The 23,402-nt window shown below is 44.3% G+C and overlaps 1 protein-coding gene and 1 long non-coding RNA gene across 2 annotated transcripts in view; one reads left to right on the forward strand and one right to left on the reverse strand.

Moving 5' to 3' along the window:
• Positions 1 to 21,247, forward strand: part of LOC122463579 — a 55,367-nt gene extending 34,120 nt beyond the window's left edge. Inside the window, exons 2-3 of the long non-coding RNA XR_006287059.1 lie at positions 20,940 to 21,008; positions 21,110 to 21,247. This is a non-coding gene — a long non-coding RNA (uncharacterized LOC122463579). The remainder of the gene's footprint in view (positions 1 to 20,939; positions 21,009 to 21,109) is intronic.
• The window catches only part of DRD2 (dopamine receptor D2), a 64,603-nt gene continuing 50,163 nt past the window's right edge, over positions 8,963 to 23,402 (reverse strand). The window contains exons 3-8 of the mRNA XM_007060471.4: positions 16,851 to 16,960; positions 16,272 to 16,408; positions 14,974 to 15,164; positions 13,290 to 13,376; positions 12,013 to 12,352; positions 8,963 to 11,203 (exon numbers count right to left, since the gene is read on the reverse strand). Coding sequence (XP_007060533.1) covers positions 11,010 to 11,203; positions 12,013 to 12,352; positions 13,290 to 13,376; positions 14,974 to 15,164; positions 16,272 to 16,408; positions 16,851 to 16,960 — 1,059 coding nt within the window. The 3' untranslated portion in view covers positions 8,963 to 11,009. The remainder of the gene's footprint in view (positions 11,204 to 12,012; positions 12,353 to 13,289; positions 13,377 to 14,973; positions 15,165 to 16,271; positions 16,409 to 16,850; positions 16,961 to 23,402) is intronic.

The following is a 23,402-nucleotide window of genomic DNA, read 5'->3' on the forward strand; positions in this document are numbered from 1 at the left end:
ATCTGATAGGTTAGTGTATTAGTGACCTCAACTTATTATCATATACGTCAATTTATTGCCAAGGCAAGTTTCTGGTTGTACTCTTGAAGATACTCCTATCCTAAAGTATCCAAAAGCTGGTATCCGTTCATATTCCTGCGGTTACCTGATACCATTTTATATAAAAAGAAAAGGAGTACTTGTGGCACCTTAGAGACTAACACATTTATTTGAGTATAAGCTTTCATGAGCTATAGCGCACTTCATCGGATGCATCCGATGAAGTGAGCTGTAGCTCACGAAAGCTTATGCTCAAATAAATGTGTTAGTCTCTAAGGCGCCACAAGTACTCCTTTTCTTTTTGCAAATACAGACTAACTCGGTTGCTACTCTGAAACCTGTCATTTTATATAAAAATCTTCTAAACTTAATATTCTCACTTCCCCAACAACTCAGAGTCACTGTTAGGTAACTCACTTATGCTAAGGCTCATAGGCTTCAAAGCCTGACGCTAACTACTTAAGCTAACTGTCTTCCATTCTGTAGGCCTGTAGGTTTCTTGCATTACTGCTACCTAAAATATCTTGATGTTAGCTCAGCGGATGACAGTGCTGGAAAACCAATTTCTTTTTGCACTAAAAGCCACTGAAGGGAGCAAACAGCGTAAATCTGGCAGCTGTGGTGTCACTTGTTAATATTTCCCGCTCTGTCTGTTTGGACGGATTAGAAATTGCTACTCAGTTCTCAAATGGGGCCAAGTATAGCTGGTAATTCTTGCTGGGACTTTAACATCAGCATCTCAGCTCTACCAATTCTGATGGTTTCTTAGCAGTCACTAGGGGGCACCTTGCTCTCACATGTGATTCCAAGCAGGTTTAGTTCCAGATGTTGGAACTGTTTTGACTCTCAGATTGGGAGGTAAATAGCATTAACGATGTCAAACCATCACATTCAGACCAGGGATTAATCATTGTATTGTAGGGAAATAATGAGTGGATGTGGGTCTCTCCCAGGGACAGATCTCAAGGCCTGAGTGGCTGAATAGTTTTAATTAAACCAAACCAAAATTTTAGTTCATTAACTCTTGGAAGCTGATAGTTTCCTTTCCTGGCAACAGGGATTAGAATTTTCTTTTTTTTGTACCTACAAAGAAAATACCCTTGGAAGTAGCCTGGCATGCAAGCCAGCACTATGGTGGCTGAAGTTGTGATTTTACTGTCAAGTCATCCAAACTTGCACTCTTTCGTTGATTTTTGTGTAGCTATCGAACGTTGTAGCAGCCAGCTGTGAAGAACAGATGTGCTGTAAGTGGGGCATAAGTACACCATCCTGAGCAGAGAACTGTGAGCGAGGGCTAGGCTGAGTTTAAAACATAAGCAGAGGAATATCGGTAGGAGTAGGGAGGTGACACCGTCACTGTGTATGAGAGCACTGCTGGAATACCGTGCCCAGGCTTTACAAAGGGGAGTGGAAAACCTGCCGTGGGTTCAAGATTGATTCAAGCTCTGGAAAACCTGCCACCCAGTGAAAGACCTAAAGAACTTGATCTATTTAAGTTATTGATGAGAAAGTTACAAGGTGACTGGATCACTATCTATGACAGCTAGTCAAAATTTTCCATTCAGAGTGTTTTTTTCTGACCCAAAAATGACTCTGATGTCAAACCAGATATTTTTGTGGGAAATGTCTCATTTTGATGTGTGGGTTTGGGGTTTTTTTTCAGGTTGAAAAATTAATAAATAAAGAAAGTTTGGAGGCAAATATTGGTGAAAACAAAAGCATTTTTCCTTTTCATCAAATTTCTTTGCGGAAACAGAAAACGTTTGCTGGCCAGCTCTTGTAAGTACCTACACAGGGAGATAACAGGGCTTGGTCTGCTAGCACAGGGAGACAGAACAAGATCCAACAGCTGGAAGCTGAATCTAGAAAAATTCAAACTGGAAATAAGATGTAAAAGTGTCTGCTGTAAATTGACTACAAACTCCCATCCCCAATCTTATTAACTTCGCTGTTTCAGAATGAGGAAGGCTATAATAATGTTCAGTACAGGACTGACTCAGTTAATGAACTGAACTCCTTGGCTCTACATCCCAGTAGAAACATGAGCTGTGATACCCAGATTCCTAGCCCTATGCGCACAGAACGCACCTGGTGCCCTGTTGAACCGGTCACATTGGACGTTTGTTCCTGAGGCATTCCATTTGCACCTGCTTCCTCTGTCTCATCCCTCATAAATTAAGAATGACCAGCTTGTGACATCACTGAATTGCCCTGGAGACGATGGTGACATCACAAACAGGAGATTAAAGCTATGTCTGGGTCGGCAAAATTTATCGACCATAGCGACATAAATTACACCAACATTTCTGTAGAAAAGGACCTGGGGATTATAGTGGATGAGAAGCTGGATATGAGTCAGCAGTGTGCCCTCGTTGTGAAGAAGGCCAACGGCATATTGGGCTGCATTAGTAGGAGCATTGCCAGCATATCGAGGGAAGTGATTATTCCCCTCTATTTGGCACTGGTGAGGCCACATCTGGAGTATTGCGTCCAGTTTTGGTCCCCCCACTACAGAAGGGATGTGGACAAATTGGAGAGACTCCAGCAGAGGGCAACGAAAATGATCAGGGGGCTGAAGCACATGACTTACGAGGAGAGACTGAGGGAACTGGGGCTATTTAGTCTACAGAAGAGAAGAGTGAGGGGAGATTTGATAGCAGCCTTCAATTACCCAAAGGGGGGGGTTCCAAAGAGGATGGAGCTAGGCTGTTCTCAGTGGTGGTAGATGACAGAACAAGGAGCAATGGTCTCAAGTTGCAGTGGGGGAGGTCAAGGTTGGATATTTGGAAACACTATTTCACTAGGAGGGTGGTGAAGCTCCAGAATGGGTTACCTAGGGAGGTGGTGGAATCTCCATCCTTAGAGGTTTTTAAGGCCCAGCTTGACAAAGCCTTGGCTGGGATGATTCAGTTGGGGTTGGTCCTGCTTTGAGCAGGGGATTGGACTAGATGACCTCCTGAGGTCTCTTCAAACCCTAATCTTCTGCGATTCTATGACATAAGAGTTTGTGTGCACAACGCTGTGCTGATGGGCGAGCTCTTCCCCCGTTGGCATAGAGCATTCTCACTGCACTAGCTGCAGCACTGCACATAGAGACGTACCTTAAGCCCTCGAGGGGGCTGGTTGAAACAAAGGTTCTGGCTCCTTGCAAACGTCCCTAGTGACACAAACAAACCTGGGGAGAGAGAAATACAGAACGTGCAGAACTGATGTATGTGGAGAACTGTCTCAAGCTAGGAAGCTTTCCAGTATTTCCCGTGAGGCACCAGTGGGGTTTCCAGTCTAACCAGTGATCCCACAGCCCTCTTGCTGTGCAACATTCTTTGGCAGAGATAACCGTGCTTCCTGGTTTGCTGGCTCCAGGAGATGATCCAGCAACTTTGTTGAATGTCAGACTAGCCCCTGGGAAGAATGCTTCCACCCCAGACAGGGGCAATCCTGTCTAAATGAGGACTGGACCATGCCACTACTTGCTTTTGTGCTGCAGCAATAACCTGTCTCCAGTCTGCATCTGTAGCAACTCTTCAACTCATTCTGGCCTTGATCTTCCTTGTTTCCTGTCAGAGTCCTCCAGTTCCTCCAGTTGTTTGGGTGCTCAGGGCAGTTCCACACCAGCTTCTGCATCTTTGAAGGGATGTGATAATTGTGGGAGGGCCCAAGGGAGGAGACTGGAGGAAACATGCCTGATGAGACACCTCACTGTCCCTTTGTATTTCACTACATTTTCCAAAGATCCTAAAAAGAAAAGGAGTACTTGTGGCATCTTAGAGACTAACCAATTTATTTGAGCATAAGCTTTCGTGAGCTACAGCTCACTTCATCGGATGCATAAAGTGGAAAATACAGTGGGGAGATTTATATACACACAGACAATGAAAAAATGGTTGTTTATCATACACATTGTAAGGAGAGTGATCACTTAAGATGAGCTATTACCAGCAGGAGAGTGGGGTGGGGGGAGAGAAAACCTTTTGAAGTGATAATCAAGGTGGGCCATTTCCAGCACATTTCCAGGAGTTAACAAGAACGTCTGAGGGACAGTGGGGGAGGGGGAATAAACAAGGGGAAATAGTTTTACTTTGTATAATGACTCAACCACTCCCAGTCTCTATTCAAGCCTAAGTTAATTGTATCCAATTTGCAAATTAATTCCAATTCAGCAGTCTCTCGTTGGAGTCTGTTTTTGAAGTTTTTTTGTTGAAGAATAGTCACTTTTAGGTCTGTAATCGAGTGACCAGAGAGATTGAAGTGTTCTCCGACTGGTTTATGAATGTTATAATTCTTGACATCTGATTTGTGTCCATTTATTCTTTTACGTAGAGACTGTCCAGTTTGACCAATGTACATGGCAGAGGGGCATTGCTGGCACATGATGGCATATATTACATTGGTCGATGTGCAGATGAACAAGCCTCTGATAGATCCTAAAGGAACTTCAGTGCGGTGGGCGGGGAATCAAGAAATGATTGAGAGGCAAAAATGAAGCAGCAGTAAACACACGTACACAAAAGCAGAGCTGGCAACAACTTTGATTTAACTTTATTGAATCAACTCCCTTTTTTGCTGAATGTTTACAGTTGTTTCCCTCCATTGGGAAGTGTGAGTGACAGTTGCTTTGGTGAATGGAGGTTTCTGCTAATTCTCCTTCCCAGCATCCCCTGCTGAAATTTCTGTGTAGTCAGTGGCACCACTCCCCAGCCAATCACAACAGAGATCCCTATTTCTGAAACAGAGATCCTTTGCAGTGTTCCATGCAGTAGGATTTAACCCTTAAATAGCACTTTTCATCTGCTGATCTAAAGGAGCTGTGCAAAGGGGGATCATTATCTGCATCTCACGGGGGGAAACCAAGGCATGGAGAGTTGAAATGACTTGCCCAAGATCACTGGCAGAACCAAGAATAAAACCCAGGTGTCATGACGCCTAGTCCGGTGCCGTATCCACCGGGATACATGACTTCCCTATAGTTCCTACCGCTGGTATCGTTCAGAGAGTTTTACCTTCACCTTGCACCTCCTAGTGCTAAATAACACGCATTTAAGCTTGGAGTGGGGACAAGTGCTTGCTTTGTCTTGACTGGGGTTCTCAGGTGATATAATAATAGATGTAATTAATAATCTTCGGTGCAAGGACCTTGTCTTCCAGCATGGGATTTTCAAAGTTGCCTAGGGGTATTAGGCACTTGATTCCTCTTCGTTTTAATGAGATTTGGGCACCCAGGTTCATTAGGCAGCTTTGCAAATCTCAGCCCTACACAGGTGTGGGCAAAGTACCAGGTGCACCTCTGATGATCTAGAATGATGATAATTATAGTAGATGAAGAGGTGGCAAAGGAAGATGCTCTTGAGGAGGAGGAGGGTGGCATGATGAAGGTTACACTATGTATTGTCCCATCAGCATCAGGAGCAGAGGGAACGTAGGTGGTGAATAATGCCCTTGTGACTCAGGTTACTACAGCTCAGTTCTAAGCAATATTTCATATCAGTGTTAAGTAAACCATAAGCTGTGCCAGCTAAACGTGTTGCCTTGAGCTGAGTTTTATATAAAGCAAGTAAGTGAAGGAGATGGACAGCAGAATGACTCCCACTAATGTGAATTTTTACTTCAGGTGCATTTAGCAGAGTGAAGTCCATAATTAAGTCTTTGGGGCATGTTAAATGCTAAAAAATTCCTGTGCTAAAAATATTGTATTTAGCATGCAAATTGTCTGTAATGCCATAGTACCCTGACAGCTCAGATTTATTTTCTCCAGACAAAGAGAAATTATTAGTTTGTAGGTGCCACTAAATTGTTTGTCATCATCAAACCTAACTGAAGGCAATAAGCCTTTGGGAACAGGTTGACTCTGTTTTATAAGTAAAGGATTTTAATTTTTTTCAGCTTTCTACCCAGCTCGTGCATGCAAAGGTTGTCGTGACTAAGCCAATGGCTGTGGATTACTATCTTGAGCACTCTAATATACAGAATCAACAAAAAGACATAAAAAGTCCATTGTGAAGAGCAAGTGCTGTTTCAGGGAGAACTTAGACAAATGTTGGCTGCCTTTCTGTTTAGGCTATTCCTCTTTTATTTAGTCTGAGCTTGTCCCGTAGAGGTCTTTGTGTGTGTGTGTGTGTGTGTGTGTGTACAGGAGAAGGGGCCTGGAGAAACTTGAGCACATCTATCCATCCTCCCTCACCACCGTGGTGTCTAGGCACCTAGACTCAGCCTAGAAGCGGAGAGAGACAGAATTCTGGACAAAGTGAGATGGAGGAGGGGGGAAAAAACAAAAGATGAGTAGTCTGAGAAGGGGAGTGAGTCTGAGAAGAACGAGAACTAGACAGTAAAAGTTTAGGGGCAGGGACCATATTTTTGTTCGATGTTCGATTAAGCTAGTATAATGGGGCCCTGATGCCTGATTTGGGTCCCTAGGCGCTACCACAATATGATGAGTGGTGCTGCTACTTAATAAAGACCAGGAAGTGCGGCACCTCCTGGTAAAGAGACCAACACAAACGTGTCATCACATGTGGCTCGTGCACCAGTCACTGTGCAGTTTGCTTTTACCAGTCGTATGGAATTATAACGCGACTATGTGAAATTTACCATTGTCTAGGTACGAGTCGTAACAAATGTATATTCCTGAACCTTTAGGAAGAGAGACAGTTTCTCAGGATATTTTCCCCAGAGATTTTTTTTTTTAAATCACTGAAGAAACTTCTATGAGATTAAATCATCCAGTGGGACCTATTGTAATTAGTTTGCTCTTTAATCAGGAGGAATAGAATGATAATATCATAATTGCAGTGGAAACCAGTGGAGAGACTACAGAATACTGTGCAGGATACATCTGCTTCTAGATAATAACATGTTCAACTATTGCAAACAGCCACACTGATCTTCAGTGAACTGTTAACAAAGAGAGAGAAAGGCAGGACCAAGGATTCTCATTAAACAGGACTTCAGCTTTGCTCATTAATAAGGAACCATAAATATGACCATAACCAGGACCATTACAGTTCCTTCTGGCTTGAATTCACCTTTAACAATCCCTGCCTCTCAGTAAGGAAGAAATCAAGTCTTCTCATTAGGGTGATGTGAAAAAAATCTCATTGCCTTCACCACCAGCAGCACACACAAACATTTCCACAGGTCCCAGAAAAGCAAAATGTTTTAGACGTGATATAAAGGAGAGGGTCATCTTGTCTACAAGGCTGAGGCCAGCAATAGGTGCCAGGAAATCCCGAATTCTAATCCCGCTGCTGACGCTGACTCTGTCCTTAGGTTTGGAAAAACTACTTCACTTTTCTTATTCTTATTTATTTGTACTGCAGTAGCATCTAGAGGCCTCAGTCATGGACTAAGGCCCTCTTGTGCAGGATGCTGTACGAACACAAAACAAAAAGATGTTCCCTACCCTGCATTTGAATTTATCCTCTGTAAAATGGGGACAATAATAGTTTGATGGTTGTGAAAATTGTCATGTTTGTAAAGTGCTATAATTTCCCCCCGCCCCCCACAACATATGGGGATTTTGTGTGAAAATCAATGCAGGGCGTCTGAGTTGCAGGGAGTCCTGCCGGGCAGATAAGAATTGAGGGTCACTGGAGTGAACGGAGAGCTGGTCTGTTGCTGACCTTCGCCCCTTCCCACGGAAGAGAAGCTTGTCACCTCGGAGATGTACAGGTACAAAGATCAGAGAGGGGCTTGTTACAACAGCTCCTCTGCTTCACGTGGGTGCGGGGGCTTCTCTCCTTTAATATTAATATTCCAGGTAGCTTGCACCACAAAGTTTTCATCTGGATTCAGAATCCAGTTTGTCAGTCTGCCTCTGGGTCAGGTCCACCTTGAGATACATCTCACCTGGGGTAAAATTGACCCCTATGTGGAATGAGGCTTTGACACTAAAGTCCCACTTCCTTTCACGACTTACATGAGGCATAGGCCTTGCTCTGTCCCTCTGCACAGAGGTGAATGTCACCCAGGGAGATGATCAGTAAGGATGGTGTATTTTTACATTATGAAGGAGCTTTTCACACATTTCTTGCTGCTTTGTTGGTCTCCACGGCCAATATTTTATTTGCTTGCTTGGCACTTTCCTGCTTTGAAATTGCTAATATTGTTGGAAAATCGAAGGGTGGGCTTTTTTACACAAAATGCATTGATTTTTTTTTATTGTTTCAGTCTTTTAATTAAGACCAGGCTGGGTTGATTCCCACCACTGGGTTAACTCATTTGGTGGAAAATAGAAGGATTGGGGGAGAAAAGAACAGATAATTTCCTTCTCTATCTGTACCCTGCTCCTGAGATCTCTTGAGGTAGCATTTCCAATTTCTTGGTCAGAAAAGGATTTCATGGCTTCCTGTGCTTTTGTAAGAACCACTTTTTTTTCTCTTGCACATAATCCTGTTAATGTAACTGTATAAAAGCTCTCCTAATTGCTGTGCATTGTCACACCAGTGTTGAGGAGCAATAAGCCAGGGACTGTTTGGTTGCAACATTTTGCTCAGGCAGCATCAAGTAACACCTGATTGGTGGGAGGTAAATAAAGTGTTGCCAGGAAAAACCAGTGCTCCATCTCTGCCCTCTAGTCTGATTCCATCTTCAAGACCCATCGCTGCTAGGGGCGTGGGTCCTTTTCCTATTCCTGTGTCCTGCTCTGGGCTGAGAATAGCTTTGGATGGCTGGAGGGATCACCTTTTCGTTAAAATCTATAGCTGCTGACAGACCTGAAAAGATCATGTTGAAATAAGCTTTGAAATCTATGCTGTAACCATCTATAGCAGTGGTTTCCATGCTGGGATCACACCTTCCTTTCCCCCTACCCCCGCTTTATTTAACAATACTGGAAGCACATATATTACAACTCCCTGACCTCTGCTTGCACAGCAAAATGCGTGTATTGGTAACATGGGGAAATAGACCTAGAACCAAGGGGAATTCATTGCAAAGGGCCTACAGCAAGAAATGGTCTTGACCTGCAAAATTTGAGAATTACCCGTACATAAAGAATGAATGAGTCAAATAAGAAGGTGCTGTGTTGAACTGTAATTAAGAGGCCCAGGACAAATTAATCACATTGAAGCTGATGGAATTACGCCAGAGATGGTGGATTTGGTCGTTTTTTCTCTTTTTTGATATAAAACCAGAAACGACATTCAATTTGTTCTCCACACCTGCAGGAGGCTCCCCCTCTGCTGAAGCCAGAAGCGTGTGAGGTTCCAGCCAGTATCTCTTTCTACAGGGCATTTAACAGCTTTAAAATTGACAGATGATTTTAATTTGCGGGGTCTGTATGTGTGTGCGGACTATTGCAATAATCCAGACTATCCTGATCCTGAATTAAACTCCAGCAAGACCCATTTCCATGGAATTTTATTAATTTTACTGGATATTCTTTACAGTGATATTACAAAATATATAGTGAACTGGGTACAAAAATGACAGCGTGGATTTGGCAGCCCCAGGGTCGGCTTAGTGAGATGGTGTTGGTGACAGCTTCTCAAGTGGTTAAACCATGAAGCACAGAGACAAGGGGGTGGGGGAGATGCTGGAAACAAACAGGGGGAAAAGCTCTCATTTTCCAGACCAGAGTCCACACTGAACCCAGGAGCATGTCTAGCTAGAGACTCTTTCAGAACCTTTCAATTTCCCTCCCAAAGCCACCACAGTCAGATTACAAAGGCCCTTAACTCACGGTGGTGAACGGTTACTCTCAGGAGTAGTTCCTCTGAAGACAATGGGATTGTTCATGAAAGCAACTACAGCTCATCAGTGTGAGTCAGTGGCTTAAGATCTTGCTTATAGTGAAGTTACTGGCCTTTAGAGTGATGGCTGAGACTTAGAACCTAATACACAACTCTGCTTTCTCTCCCTACAAGCGTCAGTGCAGAGTCGTAAGGGAAGGGGGAAGCCAGGATGGCCAATGAAGAGTAGCTTCCCTCCCTGTTTGATTAAACCCATGCTACAGGGGCCAAATTCAGCCTGGAGGTCCAACTCTGATGACTTCACTGGAGTTACACCAGGGATGGACATGGCTCCAGGGGCCTTCTCTTTCACCTTGTCCTCGTGCCACTATACGAATGACACCATCACACTGCAGCTAACTTTGTACAATAACTTGTAACTTGGAGATGAAAATCCTGGCAGGTGGACATGGCTTTGAATGGTGACGATGAGTACCCTTTGAATCATAGCACGCGCGTACCATGCAAGACAAGGTGTCCTTTCTTTGTTTCTCTCTTTATTTATGGTTTTTTTGGCTTGGGCTTCTGTTCAATTCCTCCTATTTATTCATATTTACATTTGTGTTATGACACCATATGTGATACAGGTTTCCCTTCTCCTCCTGCACCCACTTCCCCAGGACCCATATGTCTGTAGATATCAGATCGTGTCTGATGGCAGAACCTTCTTAGCCCAGTTGGCACCTCTCTAAGTCTTTGTCTGAAGGCTTCAGCAGTTTGATACTGGACTGGTCAGCTGGAGGTGATGGCAAAGCCATTGCATGGAGTTCCTGTGAGCTCTGGCTTTCTGGCTCCTATTGCAAAGCAGAAAAGATGTCGGTGTCTTTGGTGAGAATTGTATCAATGACGTTAACATGTGAGCAACCAGCACAGGGACCAATCACTGTCCTCCGCTAGCTCTGCTAATGTCCACAATTAATGCACTGGAGGTCAGTTGGCCACAGGCAAGTATCAGATGAGTGTCTTAGTTTTTGCTTCTGTATCTTCAAACACAGTGTGAGAGTACCTCTTAAAACTGCCCTTTGGGTTGATCTCTGAGTCCAAAGGTCACCTTAAGGATAAGAGAGAGCATCCCACTTGAAGCCACCCATTACATCCCAGCTATAAGGGTGTGTAGGCATGGCACTGTCTTAACACATGGGCCTATGGCCCTATATAAGAACACTGGGCCTCCTCATGACTCCCTATTCACCTGTGTGTGTGTATGTGATGTGTGCATGGCATCATCTTGCTCTCAGGCTTTATTTAGCAATGGAGGATCTTCATGAAGGCCTTGCGGAACTCAATGTTGAAGGTGGTGTAAATAATTGGGTTGACGGCGCTGTTGACATACCCGAGCCACGTGAAGGCACTGTACATCGCCGGTGGGATGTTGCAGTTGCAATGCATGTTCAGGATGTGGGTGATGAAAAAGGGGAGCCAGCATATGATGAAAACACCTGGGAAATAAGGAAAGAATTCGGTTTGATTGCACTGAGCTGTCATTTTAACCCTGGAAGATTTGTACAGGTGCTCAATACTCTCTGAGATCCAACAATTAAGCCCCTTATGGTGATAAAAGAAAGTTGCTTCCTGCAGGGGTGTAGGTCTTGTGCCTTGCTATCCTATTTCTAAATCCGTGGCCCTTAAGTATCTACGCACTAAATGTTTTCTCAGTTGTTGTAAGTTGATTGACTTCAAAGCAGTTACACCAGCAGAGAATCTGGCCCTCAGAACTGCCAGTCCTGTTTCTGACTTCACTGCCATTTGGAACATAATTGGGATGCATTATAAATCATCTGAGCCTCTTGCCAGCCTTTGCCAATCAGCAGCCAGTATTCCTCAGAGTTGGGCAATACCCTGAGTTAGAAGAGGTTGTCCTCTTATGCTGCTCTGAGAGGGAGAACCGTGGCTGGCCTTCCTACTGGTGTCATGCTGCCTGGTTGCACAGGTGTTTCACCTAACTTATCCAGAGAAACCTGCAATAAGGCCCTCACCTTCAGTACGCGACACTCTGTCTCCAGAGACCACTTTAAAGTATCCTCACACCCCTCCTTTCACTTTGCATATTTGACCTTATTTGACACTTCCTTCTTCCCTCTGTGCATTGCCCACTATGCTCCTCCTCGTATTTCCCCACATGTTCCACCAGCAGGTGCACTTCTCTCTGCCTATGTGACTAACAAAATAGTTCTCACTGGACATTCCCATTAAAAGACCAGTCCTGGGAATCCAATGGACTACAAAGGAGGCCAAATTGAGCTCTTACCAAGCACAATGGCTAGCATCTGGGTGGCTTTCTTTTCCTTCTGCTGCGAGAGTTTCCTCCTGCTCAGGATCTTGAGGGAAGTCCTTGTCTTGCCATTGGGCATGGACTGGATCTCGAAGACCTTGGCCGTCTTTGGGTTGTCTTTGGCATGCCCATTCTTCTCCGTTTTCGTGGGGCTGTCCAAAGGCAAATCCAGGGTGGAATTGATGCACTGGTTGGAAGTGGCTGGCATGACCAATTGGTGGTTACTCAGCAGGGCTGGTTTGTGTTTGGTTTTTTCAGGGGGGCTGGTACTGGACACCATCTCCATCTCCATCTCCTCCACGTGATTCACTGCCTCCTGGACAAGGATCAAAAAACCCCAACATAAAGATAGATAAATATGCAATTGGAGCAAAGGAGTGATACTGTCTTCTGTGAAGGGAGCAGGAGTACTACTTGCGCCTTGATGAAGAAGAGATTAACCTCAGCTCAATTCCCCATCTCCTCCTTTTGCAGAGATGGTCAGGGGAAGGGCTATAAATTGGCTGTGTGGGAGGCAGAGAGGGGAGAATGCCTTTGGGAAGGTTGGGGTGATAGGACAAGGGGGAAGCTCTAAACTGGGGGAGTGTTTCTGTTGGCTCATTTCTTTGCTTATGTTCCCTTATTTGTATCGCTTTTATGTGTACATTATTCTGAAAGGAACTGGCCTTTCTGACTTTGACAATGCTTATTTGGTTCTTCTGAGTCATTTCGCTATCTTATAGCGGTTATCAAAGGGGAGAACCTACCAGCCTCAGATCTAGAGCTGGCTGAAGATTTTCTATCAGAAGGACGTTTAAATGGAAGATGGCTTTTTTTCCTAAACAGAAATATTCCTGGGAAATGTCCATTTTCAATTATTTTATTCAGGTTTTCATAACAAACCAAAGAATTTATGTCTCAAAATATAAAAAACACCTAGAAGGTAAATAAAAAGATCTCCAAATTGATAATTGCCTTAAAAATCATGACATTTTTAACAATCTCATGATGTTTGGGGGAAGGTGGAGGAACTGAGTCCTGATATTTTAACTCTGGAGTTGCCGATACTGCAGTTCAAATAGCTGGCTTTCTTTGGGGAAAGGGAAGAGCACCCTTTAAGTTTTGATGCTGCATAGGAATTCCCTTTGTTAATACAGAGCTTTTCTTTCTTAGGCTAGGGGGAAAAAACCCACCCTAAATTCATTCTGCACCATGCAAAGGCAAACGGAGAAAGAGCTTGTGCTAGAGTGCCGACAGTCCTCTGTGACACTTACCACTTTCCGCTTATGAACTGGGAAACTCCCGTTGGACTTGACAATAACAGTGCAGAGCTTCACATCTTCTGGGTGAGTGCATTTGTCCTACGGGGGAAGCATCAGCACACAGGTTACAAAAGCAGATGGGAATTAGGAGGGGATGTGGCAATTTAAACACAGGGCACTGAGCAGAAACAAATAGCTGTGAGTAGGAAGGTAAGAAGTCTGGAAAATTACTCCGAGGAGTGAATGATGGTGGTTCCCAGGGACTCTCAGCTCTTTTCTCACCACAAGAAAGACACTTTAAGGACCTTTGTAGCTCCTCAGTCCAGCCCCACTCTCTGTCTCCATATTGCTCTGTTTGACTAGAACCTGGCTTTTGAGGGAAATGCTGAGAGACAGTTTGGAGATGGCTCCTCTCCGGTTACAAGTCCATATTAATCATTTTTCACTTCCTACTAAAATGGGAATTTGTGACAAGTGTCCTCATGGCCCACGCACACTTTGCTGGACTCCGCTAACATGTGTGCCTCAAGTCACTGCTGTCAGTCGCGGGCGTGCCATGCAAGCCATGCGCTCTGCAGGCCAGACACGCATGCACTGCCTGTGAAATATCAAGAGCTGTGTTCTTACATGTGTCTGTCTAGGCCTGCCGTCACTGTGGTGCCAGAGCACATCCCAAAGGTTTCCTTGTTTGTGAGCCATGTTGAAGTTGCTAACTAGTGGACGGCCCTGCAAGAGGGCAATAGCCCTCCCTGTGGACACTACTCTAGTGGCAAATTATCTGCACAACCATCTATTGCTCAGTACCGTAACGTGGGCAGACACCAGCTACCACCACGGCCAAATTTGGAGAGAAAGGAAAGAGTCAGCTAGCTCAGCCCTAAAAGTAAATGGTGGCCAGGAAAGAAGGAAGTGGGAGGTTGTTGAAGTCCTTGATTGAAGTTTTGAAAACTGCATAGGGGTTTTAATTATAGGATCATAGGACTGGAAGGGACCTCGAGAGGTCATCTAGTCCAGTCCCCTGCACTCATGGCAGGACTAAGTATTATCTAGACCATCCCTGACAGGAGCTCATCTAACCTGCTTCTAACCTAATCTTGGGTCGTCTATTAATTTTAAGACTAAATTCCCTGGGCTGCTTTGAAAGGCCCAACCTTTGGTATTCTATCCCACAGAGCTAGCTTAAAGATATTTCAATTTCTCTTACAGGATGCAGTCCTCTAGATTTTTTGTGTTGCTGCTAAATACAATATCTGTAAGCTAGCTCCCCAGGCTACAGTTTGAAGGAATAAATTCCAACAGGATGGTGAGAGATTGTGTCCACCATCCGGTCATGGAATAGAGGGATCTACTCAGAGTGAAAGAATAAAAGTACCCTCGCTTCAAGCCCTTGCTGGATATCTTAAACCCAACTCAGACTCTGCAGAGCTGAAGCAAACATGGGTTGCTTGGGTGAAGCAGAGCCAACCACAGACTTGTTGATGAAACATCCTTGGAAGTCAGGAAAGATCTGGGAAGCTTCCCCGTGGCCATCCAGGACTCCCAAAAGGCATAAGACACGATATCCATCCTCACAATCCACTGTTTCATTCAGACCAAGCAGCGTAAATGGGGAGGGAACGGGGGAAGCATTAGGAAAAGAATGAGATCAGGAAGGAAAGAAGATGGCGATGGGGAGAGGGGGTTGGGGTCTGGTTACCTTCAGCGGTGCCTGCGTGTCAGAGTCCAGGCCGTGGGTGTTGCGCTTGGTGTTGACGCGCTTCCTGCGTTTACGGAGGACTACGTAAATCTGTACGTATACCAGCAGGGTGACAATGAAGGGAACGTAGAAGGAGACGATAGAGGAATACACAACAAAGGCAGGATTGGCAATGATACACTCATTCTTGTCTGGAAGACACAAGAGATTGCAGGAGCATCGTCCCAACTGTTAGGAGCTAGAACCAGCATTTCTCTCTCTCTCTCACCCACCACAGGAGCCACAAGAACACCCCCACCGGGGGATGGGAACAGCTGCTCTCCCATCTTCCTCCAGAAATAATTTCCAAACCAAGAGCGGGATTGTCACAATGAGTCATATACCCAACTCCACCTGCAAGTCCATGGGAGCTGGGTGTCTCAGCACCCTAGGCTCCTTTGAAAATCACAGGCCAAGCCCTAAACCAAGGGAAAACAGGTTTATTTCTCACACAGTTAGTGCAGGTGTCAGGTGCTGGATTGAGAGCTGGAGACTGAAATTCTCTAGCTAGCCACACAATTGCAGCGGTGCAAACTTCCCAGACTGCTTCCCACCAAGGAGCCGCATCTCCAGCTGTAGGAATTGAGAGGGGAATGCAGTCTCTATAGACCTTTCAGTCCTTGGGCTTTCTTTTAAGACTGCCCAATAGCTATTATTGGAGGGGGATGGGTTCTGATGTGGACACCTGTCCTACAGGAACGGGCCTGAGCCCAACGCCTTTCAAGCAGATCACTAAGAGGTGAGTCTACACCTGACGAGGGATCATTTGCTACCAACCTGAGCCAAACACCAAGCAGTGACCTGTATGTGAAAGGCTCCATCATTTCCATACCATAGACCATCCAGTTTCCCTAAAATACACTCCTAGTCAGCAACCTTTATCTTATGCTGCTGTCCAATGGAGCTGTCTGGTTATTTGTAAGGTGCCCATCACTGCGGCAGATTTTAAGACATAAGTTTACCTCTTCTTTTTGGGTGCTGATGCTGGCTAGTGCTGTCCAAGTTTCTTCTACAGAAGCCTGAGGACAAGCATCAACCCTGATTTATCGGGGGATATAGGTCTGGCAGCGCAAGAGTTGCAACAGATTCAGGGCTGTTTGATTGGCAGAGGGGTGCATGCACCAAAATCTTAACTCTTAGTATTCATTATTCAGCCATGTTAATTCCCTCCTCATAATACAGATTTCTCTGGGACCCAGTGAGGCAGAAGAGAGCATGAAACACACACAGTAGCCAGCCGCAGATGGCATTATGCTCACCTGTGTTGCTGAGACCAAATAGAAGTGGGCAGGAGATGGCAAACGACAGGACCCAGACCACGGAGATCATGACAGTGACTCTGCGCCTGGAGCTGTAGCGTGTGTTATAAAGCATTGGCATTGCTACTGCGGTGTACCTGCATGCAGCATGGAGACAAAGACCCGGCATGTTAGTTCACTGCCAGTGCTGAGAGACCATCTGCGAATGTACCGTTAGTAAATCTGGAGAATTGCTCCAGAGAGATCACAGGGGCAGGTTCAGCTATAGATCTCCAGGAACTGAGATGTCTAAGCTGGGAGGAATCCACTCTCTTGTCTCTGCAGCCCCTTGCTTTGGAAGGTTTGAGGGTGGAGCCCATTTGATCTGGTTTTCAGTGCCCTTCCTCTGAAGAGAAGATAGCAGTGCTGTAGCCTAATGCACCTTCTCCGGATTATTGTGCCCCATTGGTGTCTGCTCCATCATTTTGAAACATGAGCAGACGCACATAAACTAAGAAGTGATTTTGTGCAATTCACCTTCCTACCAGCCACACTGAGCAGGACAGGACCGTCCTGCTCCTGGCCCCAGAGAGATCTCACCTGTCAATGCTGATGGCACAGAGGTTGAGGATGCTGGCAGTACACATCATAACGTCCAGGGTGACAAAGATGTCACAGTGGATCCGGCTAAATCTCCACTCACCGACCACCTTGGAGAAGAGAGAGGAGATTGGATAAAGGCATTCATTCAAGCAGCCAGGATAAGAGAGTCTAAGGGCCAATTCTGCTCTTAGTGTAGAGAGTAATTTTGTTTGCTTCAGTGAAGTTACTCTGGAGTTGTGTTGGTTTAAATGAGAGCAGACTTTGGGCCACAGAAGTTGGAGAGGGATTCAGGCCACATCCTGTTAACACTCCGCTGAGCCAGTGCAGGATTTTTTGCTGTTTATATCTTCCAGTGTTTTGTCCTACCTAGCTTGAAAAGTCCCAAGTGATGGCGTTTGACCAGGAGACCGAGCTGTGAGCCAGTAGGGTCTCATCTTTTGTAATTTCCCCTGCGATTGAGCCTGATTTTACCTTTCTGAATTCCATTCTATTGCCCTACATCCCCATTAGGCAACCCACATGACCGATACAAACCTAGGACCAAAGAAAACGCTACTTCTGTTGATGGCCCATGAGTTGACTCAGTTCTGCTGTGAAGGCCAAAACTATAACAGGATTTTAAAAAAACCTAGATAAATTCGTGGAGGATGGGTCCAACAATGGCTATCAGTCAAGATGGTCAGGGATGTAACGCCATGCTCTGAGTGTCCCTAGCCTCTGTTTGCCAGAATCTGGGAGTGGATTACAGGGATGGATCACTCAATGATCGCCTGTTCTGGTCATTCCCTCTGAAGCGTCTGGCATTGGCCACTGTCAGAGACAGGATACTGGGCTAGATGGACCATTGGTCTGAGCCACTATGGCCATTCTTATGCAAGTACTTAATTGGGGCCTTAAAATGTTACACCAAACTTGTATCATTACTAATGTATAATGATTAATAAATTAAGCTAGCAAAATGTGAATGTTTTTAAAAGATTTTTTTGTGCTCAATAAAGCACAGTAATGGAAATAGCATAAGGGAAGCCTATTGTTTCTGCATACATAAAAATAGAAGAAATAATTCACACATTACACATTCTTATGAATGAAGATGGATTAAATTCAGAACAAAAGATCCTTGACACACATTATGTTACATAACAAAGATAGAGGACTAATTATAATATTTCCAGTTACTAGTAGCTCTGTTCTCATCTTTTCTCTTGTTACTAAAACCAAATTTTGCAATTAAGTTTAATGGTTAGTAGTGGAACTATTGTATCCAGTGTGCAAATAGAAAAGCATATTTCCCTCGAATATAAATAAATGTCTTACTGCATTTGGAACTGGAATGAATAAGATATCTATTCTTCAGAGTGATTTCTGCTTTCTAATCCATGACCCTAGGCAATATGAAGTGAAGGAGGGAGAGATGGAGGCTGCATAAAGCTGAATGATAGATGAACACTTATTTTAAAAAACAGCATTTAAAGGGCACAGTCATATAAATAAGTTGGTTGGATTAGAATTTGCCCGAAGGCAAAGATTTGCCAGCCGGGTAGAACCCAGAGATGCAATCAGCTGCTTGCAAAAAAACTAAACTAATTTGAGTTCACTGAGGATGCTGTGAGATTAGTGCAGCATTTGTCCTCCAACACAGTGAAGTGTGTGGCTGTGTACGGATGGGAGAACTTCAAAAGTTTGAGGGCGGGGGGCGGGGGGGAGGTTGGGATATATGCTTCTATTAGAGCTGATTGAAAAATGTAACTTCCAGCATTTCGACGTTTGTTCTTGTCCCAAGTCAGGATGAAAGTTGAAAGTTTGTAACTTTTTGGAGAATGCCAGAGGGCTGCAAAGAGGAGAGAGTCCTCTCCAAAGAGTCTTTGATTTTACTCCATGAAAATAGTCATCTCCAGTCAGATCTTCAGCTACCCTGGGCTTATACTTTGTGCAGCTGGAGCCAGGAATGTCACTCTAGGTCATCTCTCTGTTCTCCACATCCTGGACCACTTTAAGGCTGTTTTAAGATTCTCTGGCTGCAATGGTCCTATAGGACAGCAGCTGACCTTAAATGGTTATTTTCACTGAATGAAGACTGTATGGAGAGGAATCTCTGCTCTTGCATCCTGAATCCAGTTACCCTCCATCCCACACATGCTGGTACATCTCCTAGCCAAGGCTGAGATATTGCATTATTTTTTAATAGGAATTAGGCATCTGGATCCCCTTGTTGGTACTGAAAATATTAGCCTCCGAGTGCTGAAAGCCACACCTACTGCAGAGATGGTCCTATCTGCTCTGGTGACCATGGTAATTCTTTTGCTCTTGGTTTTGGGTCTCAGATCCTTTCTCTGAGCCCTACAGCCTGAGCTCCAGGAGTTTGCCTAATGTCTCCCCAGACTCTCTGACATGGGATGGGTTTATGAGTCACATTTGAGAAAGCCCTGTTCTAGCTGCAGTGGTGTAAAGGATATTGGGGTCTGCTTCTTTGGAAGCTTTAAACCATAAGCCATCAGCCCCTTTTATCTGTTGGACACAAGCGCCTCTGGGGATTCCCAGCATCTGTGGTGAATGCACATGTCCCCGTTCAAATATCAGAGAAACATTCAGTCACTGTGGCATACAGGAAAAGCACTGGAAGATCCCAATGCATCGGGGTAAGTCACATGGCTGGAGGGATGCAGAGGGGCCATTGTGTCAACAACGAATCACAGCTAAAGTCATACACACAGTCCTGATTTCAGTCTACTCTCTAGATTTATGAAACAGGTTCCCAGCAGGAGCCATGTGTCCATGAGCTCATGGAAGGAAAAGGATTTATACCCCATCTTATGTCAGCTCTGCTTGGTTCTTCCAATTGAAAAGGATGGGTGAGAAACTCATAAACCAAGCCAGAAATGACGGGCTCTCACAGAATGAGCTTCCATTTGAAGTGGATTATTGTGGACCTGGTTTAGAACAGCACAAACTAGTCCCAGGGGCATTAACTACAATCACAGCCTGCCAGTGGTCATGTTAATGAGGCTTAGCATATACACAATGCTTTACATTTCAAAGTGCCGTACAAACGTTAATTAACTAGGGTGATAATTAATAATGTGGCTGCTTGACCCTCAGTGAATTTGTTTTGCTCTGTGCTGTTACATTCACAGGTGAATTATGGCTTCTCTTGTCTGGCCACACCCCCCCCCCCCCGTCCATTTTATCTTTTTCTCTCTTAAACAACCAGCTGCAAATGAACAGCAGCAAGTGATACAAATTCATAGCCACTCAGTGCTCAAATTCATGCCAACAGCCACTCACTTCTCAAATCTTTATTTGTTCATGTATTTATTTGTTTGTGGACACTATGGAGCTTAGTAGATGCAAGGTCTTGTTCTTTCAAATTTTCTTGTCAGGTCTAAGTAAACATGATGTACAGCACGGAGTGAGACTGTCTCATTGCAGGGGATCAATACAAATAGGGATTGGGGGGGAAAATACAATCTTGAAATTTTCCCAACAGAGACAGTTATTATTAAACTGATCTGTAATGAAATACAGGGCACACTGCAGCTGAATCCTCTAAAGGACCTGCAAGCTCTGCAGAAAGTGAACAGTTGCTTGTATTGAATGTCAAGCGATGCAGGACTGCATTTTCCATTTGAATTTCCGCAACTTCAAAATTTTTCTATTCCAAAATGGAACAAAAATATTTTTTTAAAAAATTTCCCATGGAAAAAAAAAACCTTAAAAAATAGTTTCAGATAAATTGAAATATTTCATTTTGATAAAATAATATAATTTCATTCCAATTTCACTCTTTTAAAACTTTTAAATAGTTTTAAAAGTATAAAACACAGTGAATTTCATTTCAAAAAGTCATTTTAAAAAGAAATAAAATAAAACATTCTTTTCCAAAAATGTCAAAATGGGATGTTTGGACATCATTGAAACAATTTGGTTTTGTTTTCTAAATGAAATTTTATCAAAATGGACACTTTTTAAAAGCATTTCAGTTTAGACAAAAATAGCATTTTCCATCAAAAAAAAAAGTTTCAGTGAAAAACTTACAATCAGCTCTAATTGAATGCAAGAACCTGAGACTGTCTCTCTTCTTCTTAGCATGTCACCATATAGTCACCAGGAAATGATGTTATGGCTCCTGTACACTTTTATCTTCTTGATGAAAAGGTAGGTTAGTCTTCTTAATGTGCTTCAATTCACTACACAGTTCAGAACAAATTTGCACCATCCAGTTAACCTCAAGTCTGAGTTTTATCTCCTATGTTTAGATGATCAAGACTCTCTGGGCTGCATGGTCCCGATTCCCACCACACAAAGCAGAGTGCTGATCAGCAGCCTCCTGAGAAAGAAACATGTTCCCACTTCAGCCCTGCTCTCTGTGGATAACTCAGGGTGCAATGAAAAGCATTTTATTCCTTCACATTCATAAAAATGCCATTTCCCCCACTTAGAATTAGGAATGAGCACTTTTTTGAAAACTATTCAAATTCAGCAAAGCTGCCAGCAACCTCTTTCCACCCTGACCTCCCCTACCAAGGGCTGCACTTCTCAGAATCCACGTCTGTTTCTCAGCACTCCTGGCTTTATGGGAAAGGACTCCAAGCTTCAGGAAGGAGTCACTGAAGAGCCCTGCATATCCACCTGCAAATAATATGGTACCCTGTAAGGCAGGTGGAAGATGCATTGGGTGTCTTTGGACTGACAGTAAATATGGTCAGAATATCAGAACAAACTGTAGAATATCTGAATATAGGAAAGAATTTGAGTCTGATTCACCACTGCCGTGCATTTTGGATTGTCAGTTACTCCTGTGCAAAGAGAGTGCAAACTGCTGAATTTTCCATTCACACCAAGGGGAGCGTAACACACCCACATTGCATAAGGACCACCTGGCAGTAAACCCTGAAGCCAATTTTCCAGCCTTGCCTTTCGCATCACACAAAGCAGATGGGAACTCTGTACCTGCTGCAGCTTGGAACACGAGTCATATGGGGGTGGAAGTCACTCTGCTGAGTTATTCAAATACTGATAGCATTGATAGGTCTGAACCCAATACCTCGGTCCCCAGATTATCCTCTCCAAACTGAAAAGTTTGACTCAGGATCTGAACTTTGAGGCTATGGTCCACTTTTAATTAATAAGGCAAAGGAATGAAAGTGTTCTGGCAAACCTTTCCTGTGCAGCTTCCCCATTCCTTGACTCAGGGCCAGCAGAATTGATTCCATGAAGTACAAGGTACTGGGCATTCACAGAGGCTGTGTGCTAGTTCTGGGGGAAACCCTGCTCAATCCCAGCAACCTGTGCGAAAGCAAGCAGAGCTTTTCACCTACTCTCTTGATGATCACCTTCAATTTTTTTCAACCTAATCTGCATCCCCCTCTGTTTCCTCGTAGAATCATAGAGTTTAAGGCCAGAAGGTACTGCCCGATCATCAAGTCTGCCTTCTTGTATATCATATGCCAGCAGCACCACCCTGAGCCCATAGACTAAACCCTACAAACGAAATTAGACCAAAATATCACAGCCCAGAGAAGACTAGACTGTTCTGTGCCACAGGAAGAAAACAAGAGGGACTGAGGAGCACCAGTGATGCTGCTGATGAATGATGAAGTGAGATATACCCAGATAATCCTGGCATGTGACCTGCACCCACATGCTGCAGAGGGAGGTGAAACCCACCCAAGGTCACTGTCAATCTCACCGGGGGTGGGGAAGGGGAAATTCCTTCCCAGCCCCACCTGTGGTGGTAAGTTAGACCCTGAACATGTGAGAAAGAACTAGCCAGTCAAGCCCCTGAGAGAGAGAATGATCAGTTCTACCTCAGAATCTTGGCCTTCCCCATCCAATGTCCCATCTCCAGCCAAAGCCACCCTTGATGCTTCAGAGGAAGGAGATAAAAAAAAGCCCTCCCAGAATACATTTTGGATGGGGGTAACCCTTCCTGAACTCTGCTGGAGGCCGGCTGAAATCTTGCATGAGTGTCCATTTAGGCTATGTCTACACTATTGCTACACTACTCCATTTTGAGTCCATCAGTGCAGCTCCTACACTGGCCAGAAAGCACACCACAGAGGAGTGGAATGCCCTCTCCAGAAAGTTTCAAAGCTCTTAGGACTTGTTTTACAATTTTCTCCCAAGAACCTTAAAAGGGAAAACCACCCCCTTACAGTACATGTCTTCCTCTCTCCTATTTGTTCCCTGCCTTAGAGCTGAGCTGAGCTGCTATTTAAATAGGAGAGGTGATGCTGTGTTAACTCAGGACTCTGCAGGCACTGGGTTGAAATCCATCGGGAGGGTTAATACATATCCAGTGGGAAATAAGAGGGCCAGACCAAAGCTATTAGGATCAGTAGGTAGCCCCAAAGTCTCATTTGTGCTTCAGAGAATGCCTCCTGAGATCATCGGAGTTTAATCAACTTCTTTAGCAGCACTGGCTCTGTCCAATAGCAAGAAATCCCACTGGCAAATCGATAGCACACTGAGTTGGTAGGAAGAAGAGGAAGAATAAATAGATCCCTCTACCAGTAAGTGAGTCCCTTTTAATTTGGATCATTAGGAAGA

Source organism: Chelonia mydas, chromosome 22 (assembly GCF_015237465.2).
Source record: "Chelonia mydas isolate rCheMyd1 chromosome 22, rCheMyd1.pri.v2, whole genome shotgun sequence".
Lineage (NCBI taxonomy): Eukaryota > Metazoa > Chordata > Testudines > Cheloniidae > Chelonia > Chelonia mydas.